We start from the raw sequence: 12,905 nt of genomic DNA on the forward strand, positions 1-12,905 counted from the left end.
CCCAAAGTGGGTAAAACCAGCCGAGACAGCTCGGCTGGCGGCAGCAGCGCCAGGCAGGAGCCACTGCCCTTAACCTCCCCCCACAGGGCTCTAGAACAGAAGCGCCGACACCTGAGGGCAGACGAGGCCGGCCGGCCCGGGCTGGGAGCCAGCGCCGAGGCGGTTCGCCCTGAGCCCTCAGAGGCACTAACCTCGCGTGTCCCGTCCCGCCCGGCCCGGCCCGGCGGTAGCGGTGCGCGCCCAACGGCAGCGCGCAACGGCCCTTCGCGGCCCCCAGAACCTCCTGCGCGCTCGCGCAGCCACCCACGACACAGGAAGACGCAGCTCGCGCACTGCTCCCCCCCCCCCCCACGTGACTTCCGGCTCCTGGCGGGGGCGGGCCGACGCTTACCTAGCTGGGAGACCCTCTCGGGGCCAACCGTTATCTAGCGCGGAATTGCCTGAGGGACGCTTAGAATAAGGCCCGACTCCCGAGAGAGGCACGACATTGTCCTCGCCTTCCCCGGCTCAGAAGCGCAGCGAGACGCAGACTTTGCCTCCGAGACCTGGCTTTACCCCTTTATGGGCTAAAGGGACATGGCCGACAGGCTTTAGATGGAGCAACTCCGGGTTGGTTTTTGATCGACCCACTCCCAGGGTGACGAGCGGCAGCGCCGACCTTGCTTGGAATGTTCCATCAGTGGCATAGGGGGGATTGCAAAGCTCCCCAGTGCCGTCAGCGGGCCAGGTTCTAGTCGGGCCCAGAGGCCCTCCCCTGAGGGAATGGTTTTCCCCAGCACGTCGGCCGGCAGAGGCGGAGCGCCACCCGCCACCACCCTCCCCCGGGCCCGGGTGCGCACGCGCAGTAGCGGCGGCGGCCGGCTCACGTGCTCCTCCGAGTGCGGCGCGCGCGCGCGGAGGTCATGGCCGCGCTGCTGAGCTCCGCCGGGCGCCTCCGGGCGCTCTGCCCGCGCCTCCTGCCCCTCCTCCGCCCGCCGGCGGCAGCCGCCGCGCGCCCCCCGGCCCGGGGCGCCGCCCCACCCCCCGGCAGGTGAGACCCGGCTCCGCGGCGCTGCCCCGCAGCAGCTGAGGCGGGGGCGGCGCGCAAGGGCGCGGCCGCCGGGGCCGCCTCGCGCCCCGGTGGCCGTTGGCCCGCGGCCGTTGGCCCGTCCGGCGCCTCGCTTCCCGGGCTGCGGGGTGAGGCGGGGGGCGGGGGGACCCTGCGGGGCCGGCCCGGCGGCGGCGGCGGCCTCTCGCCACGTGTGAGCAGGGTGAGCTCAGGGTCGAAGGGCGCGGGGAGCGCAACTGCTCTTCTCCAGCGCCGCCAAAGGCGGAGCGCCCCTTCCCTCGCTTTGTCTTACAGTGTTGTCCCTTGTGACTTACGCGAGAGCACGCTGTTTCTTTTCCTCTGTGAAGAGGAAGAGGCAAGTCTTCTTCCAGGCCGTGTAATTATACGTGGGACAAGCTGTGGAGATGGGGCGTCAAGGAGGAAGGGAGAGACGAGGCTGGGCAACGCAGTAGTTTACTCCAAGTAACTAAGCAGTTGGATTCGGCGCTTTCTTGCCCTTGTCCATCAGACCTGGCTGGGTCAGTTATCAGGAGGAGTAGCTTAATTTCGTTTATGTGTTTTCCTCTCTTCCGTCACACCATGGAGTGCCTGCCCTGGCCGCACTCCCGTTCCTGTTCTGAGTACGCTAATACCTCGTTGGTGCCTTGCAGGAAGTTTTGAGGCACAGCTTTTCCTTAAGATGAGTGTACTGGTTTTGTACAAATCAGTCATTAAAGCAGGAAATAGAGAGAAAGTGAAAGTGTGGGGTAATGATGTCACATGTCTGTCTTTCTGTGACTTTGTAGGACCCAAGGAGTATGATAGGGTTGAATCAGAGCGTTACAGTGTTCTCTTTTTAGTTTTGGGAGAGCTAAGCTTTCTTTCCAGTGGTGGTTAAATGCAGCTTAGGAGCTGGGAAATTTTTTTGTCTGGAGCATTCATCTTCAGGACATGGAAATGCATAAGGCTCAACCCTGAACGTGCCAGAGCTGCATAAATTTTTTAGCTCTTTTTATGCACTGATTTTTCTAAAAGATGATGTTAGTTATAGCATTCTCTCTTTTAGGTAGGCTAGTTGTTTCTGTAGTTCCGTCAATTACTTTTGTTAAGGATATTTACCTTGTGCAGTTGATAGGTACGTAAAAGGCTTTGAGTCGTGTTTACCTTTCATATTTTATATAGTTAGGATGCTGTCAGAACTACATGAAGACTTAAGTTATTTTATTTTAGGGATTATTTTATTGTCAGCACGTTCTCAAACTGCGTGTGAATGGGAAAGGTTTGCTCATGATTTCTGATCCTTGACGAGATTAGATTTTGATTTCCATCACGTTCTATTTCTATGTCTGCAAAATATAAAGTTGGGAATGGTTTGAGATGCTTTAGCTTTCGTTTATGGAAAATGACTTACTGTAATTATAATTACAATTGTTAAATATAAATAATAAAACAAATAATAAAAACAAATATTTATATTTTATAGATTACAACCATGTAGTTAAAGAGGAGTTTAGATCTCTTTCCTCCAAGGATATGATTATTTGCTTTATTTCTTGCAGCATGTGTAAAACCTGGTGAGGAACCAGTTCAGTTAGGTAGGAAAGGGATATGGTGCTTTTACTGTTTAGTGCTGTCACCTTACAAACTGTTCTGATAGTAGCTGATATCTCTGTTAGATGTGAAGTGCAAAGGCACAAATAGCTGAGAGCTTGATATTCATCTAGTTAAATATCCAAGTCATGTTATAGACAAATTTTTGCATAAAATCTAAGAATCTAAAAGCGTCAGGCACGCACACTCAGTCTTATGAGATTGAGTGTGTGAGTAGCAATGTAGTGCTACTCAAAGGAGGAAGTTTTTCTGTCCTGTTTCACACTTGGCTTGTTATTAGTTCTGGTGGTCCCTCTGAGTCAGTGTGACTCAGAGGTGGAGTGACAGAAAAGCAGCTCACTCAGAAAAGCTAAACAGTTTTCTACCATTCTAGATAGGTCCTTTGCTAAACAAATTTATCTAGTGAGCTCCAGAGCTGGCTCAGGAGGAGTAGTAGGAAGAAAAGAGCAACGGAAAGGGGAAAGTAAAATCTCCTAGAGGGGAGGTCTTAGCTCTCCCCAAATAGGCAGATTACTGCTACTTATCCCCTTTGCACCAACACTGAGGCTTATCAAACCTGTAGTTGATTTGTTTGAGTAACCTGATAGAAAACCAACTCAGAGCGCAAAAAAAAAAAAAAAAAGTTTTCTGTTGTTTTTAGTGATTAAAGTAAAACAGATCTTTAAATACTAGAGTAGGTGGGAGGAATAGAGTTGGAGTAGAACTTGTGAAGGAAGGAACAGGGAACCCAGAAGAGATATGCTCTATGGTTACCAACAGAGCTACAAATTTAGTCTTAAATAGACTTTTGTACCTTGTGCCGTTTCAGCTGATTTTTTTTTTTTTCCTCTAATGGAAGCAGCATTTCATAAAATAGTTTGTTGCAAGAAGTAGTGTTCGCAAAATGCATGCATGATTTGATGAGGGAGTAGCAGCACTTGCTAGGATTGTATTTCTGGAAAGAACTTGGAAAAGTGCTTTATACAGTGTTATTTTCCGACTTTAGCAGCTGATCTTTTTCCACAAGTGTTACCTTTTTGCTTCCAGTTATACTCTGCTAAGTTTTCATGCGTAAAAGGAGTCACATGGGATCGTTTAGGGATCTTGCTGACGACTTTAATGTTCAGGCTAGATTAAGTATGATTAAAAAAGAATTATACTTAGAGAAATAGATGTTTGATAGAGAATATGTTCATAGAAACAGCAGTTATGTCTTTCATTGTTCTCAGGTTGCAGTCTAATCTGTGTTTTATATTGGGATAAGACTGAAGAGTACATTACAATTTGTACCTTTCTGTCCGCTAATTTCATCCCTAAGATAAGACTAAGATTTTAGATTAAATATTATTTGGAGTATGAGTTTAGACATCCTAATGAGTACAAGTGATGCTCTAGAACAAAAGTGTAAAGTAGGGATAACATTTATGAACTGAAATTACATGTGGAAGCGTATAATCTCTTTTCAGTGTTCATCTTAAGTAACTGTTCGATGTTGTTTCTTCCACTGAACAATTAACTTCTGGAAATAAACCTTTTAAAGAAATACTGACTTGATATATGGACAATGTCTAGATTCACTCTCTGGGTCCCAATATGGTATTTTTGACCATGAATGAATGGTCAATGAAATACAAATCGCTGTTATCAATTCCAGCGAATATTGAAGAAGTTCTGGTTATGACTGTGGGGAGAAAAAAAAAAACAAACCTGTTTTAAGAGAGAGTAGAGTGAGTAAGCAACAACAAGGATTAATCCAACATTTAGCACAAGAACTGGGTAAATGACTCTCTATGCTATCTGTAATATGTTTACATATGCTTGTAAGAGTTGCTTTAGCACTGAACTTGTCAAGTCACTTCAGATGCAGTTTTGAGTCTTTCATTACAATAGTGGTTACAGAGAAGATGTGAATCTGTTAATTTCTTTAGAGATGTGAAAGAACAAGCATTCACCTTCAAGTAGAGTTTTCATCAGAATGTTGTAAGGCCTTGAATCTTCCCGGAAGGTTCTAATTACCATCCCCGAAATGTAGAGTACCCAAAAGATGGTTGGGCTACTTGTTATGCCTATGTAATTCTAGAGACACTCAGGATATGTTGCTTATGTGGTCAGAGCCGGCATGGTATACAGTGGGTACAGAGGCAGCTGTTAATGTAAATAAGGTTTCAAATTATATTGAATTCTCAGATTGAAGTCAGTACTCTGAAGTGCATCTGCAACTATAATAGTGAAGAAGATGGCTAGGTTTTAGATTTTCTTCTCTGACGCCTTCTCACCTGGACAGCAATTCTTGCCTCATTGAAAAATGAAAGGAAATTTAAGCATGACTTTCCATGACCATCTGGAGTGGATTTCAGATAGCCCAGCCTTGACATACTGTCATGACGCTACAATAGCCAAAGTATAAACTCCACTTTTACTCTACAGTAGTCTTAAAATGATGTACCTGTTAACAAAGGTACACACCTTACATTGGTAAGTATTTACAAAGGTGCAAGAACATACCAGTTCAAATCTTGAATGGATGCCTGTTGTAAGATCTGAATGATAGGGGTGTGAGGTGGACAAATCCTCAATTATCTTGAAACTCGGTCTATCATATGAAATACTGTTACCCGTTTGTCCATGATTTTAAACTGTTAGGCAGGATGCATACATACACCATCAGTAGATTGGATAATTACAAATAACTTTTCCTGCCTGCTAAGAAGTGGTATTATAAGTTTTGTTAGTGTGTTATTAGACCTGCAGTAAAAAACATTTGTTTCTAATGGCCATGTATACATAATTAACAGGAGTGATAATCAATCGAAATTTCGTAGAAGCACAGTAAGGGTGTTTGGTGTGGCTAAGCAGTTATGCAGAACATCAAAGGACTAGTTGCATTAATTGCCAAGGTCTATTCTTGAATTAGTGAGACCTTATAGCCTGCAGTCAGATTGATGTAGATCAGATCTTAAGTTAATTGACTTTATTCCTTTCTCGGATCGGTTTTTATTCCCTAAACATGTTCCTCTGCAACTTTTCCTGTAGTGTTTTTCCTAATGCTGGAGAACAAGAGAGTAGCAGGAGAATGAAGAGGAAAAGTGAGACTGCACACCTGGAATGCAGGATCACATTTGGGCCTGTGGATAAGAATTTGAATTAAGGCATAGATTGAGATCAGGAGTGAGACTGGGGAAATCATGAAAATGATTTTGGATGTACAGTCAGAATGCAACACTAAATACTGCTGTGAGAGATCTCTTTCCCAGCAGTTGCCTGTCACGACAGTTAATTTTCCTTCTGTGACTGAGGCAAGTTTGAGCACAGCAGGACAAAACAGATGAGCTGGTTCAAGGTAGTCTCCCTGCAATGACTGATACTGCTGCTGGGTGTTCCATAGTTGAGCCGATGGAATAGTTTATGGGAGTGTTCCTCATTTAATTTTGTACAGATTTAACCAAAGCTGTTTCTGAAAATTGTTTAGGACAATCTCCGGACATCCAGCTGCACTTGATGGTTGAGGACCGTTTCATAACAAAAATCGCAGAACAAATCTGAGGCACATTTTTCCATTACACATGTCTACCTCCACTGTCAGGCACCATGAAATACATAGTGAGCTACATCCCTCTCATGCCTTGCACTAAGAACAAAATAAATGTGCCATGTATTTGTGTAAATGAATACAATAAACTTCAGATCTGCAACAGCAGACTTCAGCTCTGCAGTGATTTCTGCAATACAACATTTTTTTTGGAGCTTTCTTCATAGTAGCTTCACTAAGTAAAGGGTTACTTAAATTTTCTAGAGTAGCTACCAGTTGAGAAGGCTGTAGCAAACCGCAAGGGTCCACAGTGGATTTGGAATTAAGATCTGAATATCTTTTGCAGACTTTATTCTATGTACGCTAGGTCTCATGGTTTGGTGTTACAACTGAACTAATTATGGGTTTGCTGCTGTGGAAAAGTATGAGTTGAGAGGGAGGGGGTTGGCTCTGTTCTCCTCAGGCCTCATTACCGGCCTGGTTGTTCTGCCCTAACTCAGGGTGTTCACTGGACCTATTACCGGGGTGATGTTCTTTGCTGGACTGCCAAGAAAAGAAATTTTGACAGATTAACTGATTCAGTACAGTTTGTTAAAGATCTGATGCACTCCAGAAGAGTGGGACCATGTGCAAAGGAAAAGAGGCGCTGAGTGACTGCATGCCATTAGATCAATTCAGCTATATTGCTGGACTGCACTTTTAGATGTACAAAGTGCCAGGATACTCATCCTAAACTGAGACCCTTTCTAGTCACAAAACAAATGAGGATAATTAAGCTTTTAAGGCACGGAACATAAAACTGTAGCTGAGTAGGAAAATCAAGTAAATTCTTTATATGCAGGTGTCTCAAGGCATTTTTGGCCTTACTGTCACTTCCTAATTTTGATATTCTCATCTAAGTTGGGATGTCGGTTGTCATGACTGCAGAGAAAAAAGCATCTCCCCCAAGTAGCAAAATGCTCTGTAGTGAAATTTCTCCTTCTGCAAGATCTGTGTTACAGTCTTTGTTCTGTCCAGTTCAGAGATACTTGCTGATGAGGTTGATGAGTGCCATATGCAACACACATTTTAGTTGTCCTTGTAAAGACTTTGTTGGCTTTTGATAAGTTGTGGTGTGTTTGTACAGGATGGGACCGCGTTGGTGAGACAGGGAGAATACCTTGTTAAAGAATCCTGTTTTATATCTGGGGATTTGATTTGAGCTATGAGGAAGCCCTATGTTAATAAGCAAATGATTCATGGTTTACTGCATGGTGCAGTTCATATGAATTAGCAGCAAGTTGCTTCTAGTGGTTCACTGTCATACTCAGGAACCTGTCAGAAGTGGACAGAAATCCAAAGTTGAATGCTTGATTGCTTTATGTTAGAAAAATGGTAAAAGTGATCTGCGTTAAATTCAGAAGAGACATTCACTAGACCTATTCTTGGTAATACTGAAGCAACTTACTGACATAGTAAAGTTCCATGACCTGCACTGTTATTGTATATGATTTACTGAGTGAAGTAAAAAAGTCTGTCAATACAGGCTTCGTTTTCTTAAGTAGCGCGAAGCAAGATTTTCCTGCTTTGCTTCTTGTGAATCACTTATCTAAAGTTTTAAGACATTTGCCAGGAAGCTTGAGGTTTCTCATGAAAAAACTTTTCTCATAGAATCCTATTGTATCTTATTGAAACAAGGATCTTCATTTTGTGGACTGTTCTTTGTAGTTTTTTTTTTTTTTCAATATATATATGGCCATAAGTAAGTTAGAGAACATAACAGCCATCTGATTCATGCAGGGATATGAATTGATAAATTTAGTCTTATATTTAGTATATTAAACTGTAGTATATTTAACTTTAAGTCTGCAGTGCTTTTACATACAGGAATGAATCTTACCCCTTTTAAGTTTGCCATTATTTTACCTTGAGCATGGCTTGTATTTCAAAAATTATTTCATACATCTTTTGCTTGTTTTATTTATTAAAGAAAAAAAACTTAGTAAAATGTTCAGCACTTTAGGTGCATAGAAAAAGCATAGCCACTACCTCATTGTGGCTCTGATAAAGGGAAGCAAAAAACCATGAGGTGGCTCTTCTGAATGTTTAGAATTGGTAATATTTTACAGAAACTTAACTGCTCCTGCCTGGCAGATCACTAAAACCACCTACTTCTTGAGTCTTGGGAAAGACAGAAGACACTTTTTATTCAGGCTGATGTGCAAATAAGATACTTCTATTCCTTTACAAAATCAAATGCACTGTCTTTGAGTTTGCTCTTGAAATACAGCAAGCGTTTAAGTACTTTAATTGCCTTCCAAGCATTCTAAGCTACATTGGAGGGGGAAAAGTTGCTTTCATTGCAAAATAAGGGGATTACAAAAATGTAATGGGTTAACCTTTCCTTTATGGACAGGATCTATGTTTTTAATCCTTGTGAATGTAGAGAGAAGGCTGAAAATTGTATAAAAGGAACTTTAAAGGCTTAAATATTGGAGGCTACTTTTAAATCTTGTCATTGTGGGAGTAGGAGAGAGTTCACTTTATAGTAAAAGACCACTGGGGTTTGCTTTAGGCTTAATCTGTCCTTTTGAGCTTTTCTCCATGTAGTTACAAAGAAACACAGTTCTGAAATACAGTGAAGAGAAATTACACGTTTTGGGGAAGAATCAGATGGTAATTGAAATAGAGCTGAAGTTTGTTATGTGACTTCATGTGCTTGGAAGCGATGTTTCACATGGAGATCTTAAACGCTGTATAAAGATAATAATGGAAGTAAATACTTTACCTATTGCAGCCTTTTGGAGTAGTACCATCCACTTTATTTTATGTAGCACTGCATTTAATTCTGAACAAAGTTAAAGTAATTGAAAAAACATATTTAATCCCTAGTACTGCAGTAAGATCAGCTGTGTTAAATCATGCCTGTTGGTTGTTTTTCCTAATCTTATTTTATAAGCTTCCAAACAAGAAAACTTGTTTGACAAAGTATCTTATTCTAATATTTCATTACAATTAATGTTTCAATAATTAATATTGCCAGCTTGTGAAAGCTAAACTGTATAATTTGTAATTTTTTCTGTTTTAAGGTGCATCTGTACTTTTTAAATCTTTTCTTTAGTATATTTAGAAGCCTTTGTTGCTACCTTTTTGTTCTCCTAATTGAAACTGTTAACATGACCTTTTTGATTTTTATCTTTTTTCTTTTGCTGTTCTCCTTAATTCTATGTTCTTTCTCAACTTCTGAAGATGATTGTAAAATCATATAATATTTTACAGTGTGTAAGCATAGCACTTGCTGTAGCAGTATAATATTTTAGTGTAGTTAAAACATCATCATGCTAAATGTTGACCTGGGATAGTTTAGTAACAAATGAGAGTTTATAGCCATCAAGTCTTTTCATGCCGTTAACCATCAGATTTTGAGTGTGCCTTTTTTTTTTTTTTTTTGGTCTTGGTACCTCACCTGAAGCACCTGTGGAAGTTCTTTAAAATGTTAGTGGCTTTTGGCATGTAGAGAACCTTAGAAAGATGGCTTTGTTAAAGCAATGCAGGTACTTTAGCTAAGAAATGTAAATACAGATCAATTTTATGGTTACGCGTGTGTTGTGTGGCATAAGATTTAATGTAACTATACAACAATAGCAGTTTTTTGTTGGTGGTGTTTTTTTTATTCCATTTTTAATCTGAAACCCAGGAGTTTTGTTGCACTTGTGCTTTGACTGTACTGGAAGTCATAGCATAAATTTAGCCCATAGTTATGTGTTGTTATTTATGAATTATTAAACAGTTATTCTAGGTTATAGCTATCCCATTTGGCTGTTACGCTAGAGAGGATTTCAACATCTAGTATGTTACTGTTTTTCTTATCGTGTACTCCAGGATTTTGCTTATTAGCCTAATGTTTTCTGTGTTTTTTAGTGACAGTTTATCTCTGGTTGTATGATGAGGTACCTCTTTTTTCATTCTCCACCTCCCTTCCCTATCCATCCCCACTCCAAGAACATCCAAAAAAAAAAAAAAACCCCAATGTTAATCAATTTGCTGGCCTCCGGAAAAATGCTTCAGGAGGACCCTCAAGGAGATCTGGCAGTGAAAAATTTGCACGTATGGCTGAATGGCAATACTGCTCCTCACTACTCAAGGATTTTTCGGAATGCCTTCAAAAAATCAAACATTTTTTACTTAACTGTTTTTCACAACTCCATTAGGAATGAGATTCTGCTTCATGCTGTTCTTTTTATTTAAAGAAAGAATTTTAGTCGTGGAGCTTATGGTCTGCCTAGTTAACAAATCTGAAGTTGAAAGAGCAAGCAAAAAGGTGGTCTCTGGACTACTTCCTACTCTCAGGAGACAACCAGATGGTAAACAACCAGCTTTCTACCGAACCCTGACATACAGCCCACTAATGTTTCTTTCTGCCGTTAAGCAGCTTGCAGTCATTGCTGTCGAAACACTGAAGTGACAGCAAGTTATTTCTCCACCAGACTCCCTTTGCTAGGTCTTCAAACTAGCACTGATATGGTGAGAAGCCAACCAAAAATGGAGATAGGAATGAGTGAGCTACAGGCAGGTGGGAAGTCATGCCTGCGCTCCTTACTTTTTGGCTGTCTTTTCAACAAAATATACAGCCATTACCGTATAGGACTTCTGGAGCATCTAGAGTAGGAGGGAGTGCAAAATCTGCTTTTTAAACTAGTATTTAACTAGTTAAATAGTTTAGTTAAACTAGTGGTTTAACTTAGTATTTAACTAAGGGAAAAGTTTAAACTTTTTCCTTAGAAAATTTAGCTGAAGAGCTCTGGGCTAGAGAGAGAGTGAGGAGGGAGGGCAATTTCAGAAGCTGCTGAACCTTATCTTTGCTGTTTGTTACTTTTGTAACATTTGCTACTTTCTTTGTATAGGAATTTGAAGCGAGTTAGTCTTAGTTTATTTTATGCAATTGTATGTAGAACACACTTCAAAAAATACATGTGTGTAGTGATACTTTGTCCTGCACAGGCTGTTCGCGTTTCGGATATAGTACAAATACCATTTCTGTTCTTATGCACACAAACTTGTTTTTTAAAAAAAAGGCAAGCTCCTGTTGTTTTGCTAGAAATAAGAACACTTCATTACGTTTCTTGTTGTCATGCTTTATTTTGAGTGAATAAATATTTAGGCAAATCCAGCGTTGGGGCTTTATTTATGTTATGTGATGACCCTTACTCATGTTCATTAATATTACAGTTCTGTAGAGTATCGAATGATCCCATTGTTTTGTGAAGTGTGTGATAGAGTTTATCTAAAATACTGCCATCTGCATTACTTTTTATGTATTTTAGTTGAAAAGAAAGATAGGATTTGCTGGCTCCCTTCGCTGTGTTCCAGAAGAGATGTCGGTGACTGTTCTTGGAAAGTCTTTTTAAAAGTTTATGGGAGGTAGAGCCCATAATTGGACGATACACTTCTATGGCACTTGGATAGTTCTAAAACTTTTATTTTGTAGGAACAGCGTTTGAAACATTTAAGGCACGAGTTGCATCTAACCGAAAACCTCAGATGAGCAGTTGTCACTGTGAGAAAGTATACGTGACTCTATCCATCTTTTTAGGTAGAAAGGCTAACAAAGTGCAGTGAAATGAATCACCTGCATTTGTTTGTTTAAATCAATACAGAATGTTTTTGAGAAACTGGTTGTTTATGAGCAAGAAAGAGAACATGATTATCTTTTTCATGTTTAAGTGTGGCTGGGGTAGTTGCAAAATGAAAGCTCTATTTTTTTTTTTGTTTTGTTTTTATTTAAGCAGAAATCTGATGTACCAAACAAGGTTCCTTACAGTTGCACCTCAGCAGGAGGGAAGGGTTAAAGAAGAACCAAATTCAGAAATTCAAAACAGACGGGCATGGCAGTTTGACTGGGCATTAAATAAACTGGATAACTCTGTCAGAAAAACTGGCCGCATCCCTAAAACCCTTCTACTAAAAATCTTCCACGAAATATGCAGAACAGGTAAGCTGCTTTTAATTGAAACAAAGTCGTTAAAGCTGCTATGTAACAATTTGTCAAGCCAAAAAATTTAAATGAAAGAATTTTGATTTATGTTAATTTTATCTTTTGGATGTTGTTTAACCTACTGCGTGTATTGATGCATGGACTTTAAACGTTTTAGAAATGTTAATTTGCTTTGAACACACGCATTCACTTTTCCAATTTTTTTTGTCTTTGGTAATTTATACATCTGGTAGAAATTCAGTGTACTTTTAAGAAATCCTTATCATATTCACCTGCTTTTTATGGATTTTTATGCAGTAATGCTACATTTCCCTACTTGCTGAATATTAATTTTCATATATCCTATCTAAATTATACTGTGAACTCTGAAGAGAGATTGTATCTCTTTTATACAGCGCATTTTAGAAATGTAAGAAACCATGCTATCCATACGAAGTCACTTATTTTTAAAATGGAACTCAGTAGGGAAACGTGGAGGTGATCCCAAGTTTCCCCATGCCCAGGTAGTTGTGGATGTTTGGGACCAGAGAGCTTTGTTTGTTGAATAGAAAGAAAATAAATAGCTGAAGCATTGTTTGTTCTGGAAGATTTAGTATTCCTTTGGCTAAAAATAGCCAGAATATGTTAATCTTTTACAAACTGTACCGTATTTGATGGTGAGATTTGGTACCTGTTAGGAGAAAAGATGAGACAGTGGAGATATTGGATAATTTGGGGTTTTGGCATTAGTACTCTATGAGAGTATATTAAGAAATCACAACATTTATTGTTTTGTTTTAATTTTA

General features: G+C 40.6%; 1 protein-coding gene and 1 long non-coding RNA gene across 5 annotated transcripts in view; one reads left to right on the forward strand and one right to left on the reverse strand.

Annotated features, from left to right (window-relative positions):
* The window catches only part of LOC104140255 (uncharacterized), a 41,421-nt gene extending 40,751 nt beyond the window's left edge, over positions 1 to 670 (reverse strand). The window contains exon 1 of one of the 2 annotated variants that reach the window (XR_011140381.1): positions 392 to 670. This is a non-coding gene — a long non-coding RNA (uncharacterized lncRNA). Of the gene's footprint in view, positions 1 to 191; positions 332 to 391 lie in introns of those variants that run through there. The other variant, XR_011140382.1, reaches the window with a different exon arrangement.
* Positions 671 to 828: 158 nt separating this feature from the next.
* LRPPRC (leucine rich pentatricopeptide repeat containing) overlaps positions 829 to 12,905 on the forward strand; it is a 93,643-nt gene continuing 81,566 nt past the window's right edge. The window contains exons 1-2 of one of the 3 annotated variants that reach the window (XM_068939659.1): positions 829 to 1,030; positions 11,915 to 12,117. In XM_068939659.1, the coding sequence (XP_068795760.1) occupies positions 903 to 1,030; positions 11,915 to 12,117 (331 nt within the window). In that variant the 5' untranslated portion in view covers positions 829 to 902. Of the gene's footprint in view, positions 1,031 to 1,454; positions 1,567 to 11,911; positions 12,118 to 12,905 lie in introns of those variants that run through there. The other 2 variants (XM_068939658.1, XM_068939660.1) reach the window with 2 other exon arrangements.

Source organism: Struthio camelus, chromosome 3 (assembly GCF_040807025.1).
Source record: "Struthio camelus isolate bStrCam1 chromosome 3, bStrCam1.hap1, whole genome shotgun sequence".
Classification (NCBI taxonomy): Eukaryota; Metazoa; Chordata; class Aves; order Struthioniformes; family Struthionidae; genus Struthio; species Struthio camelus.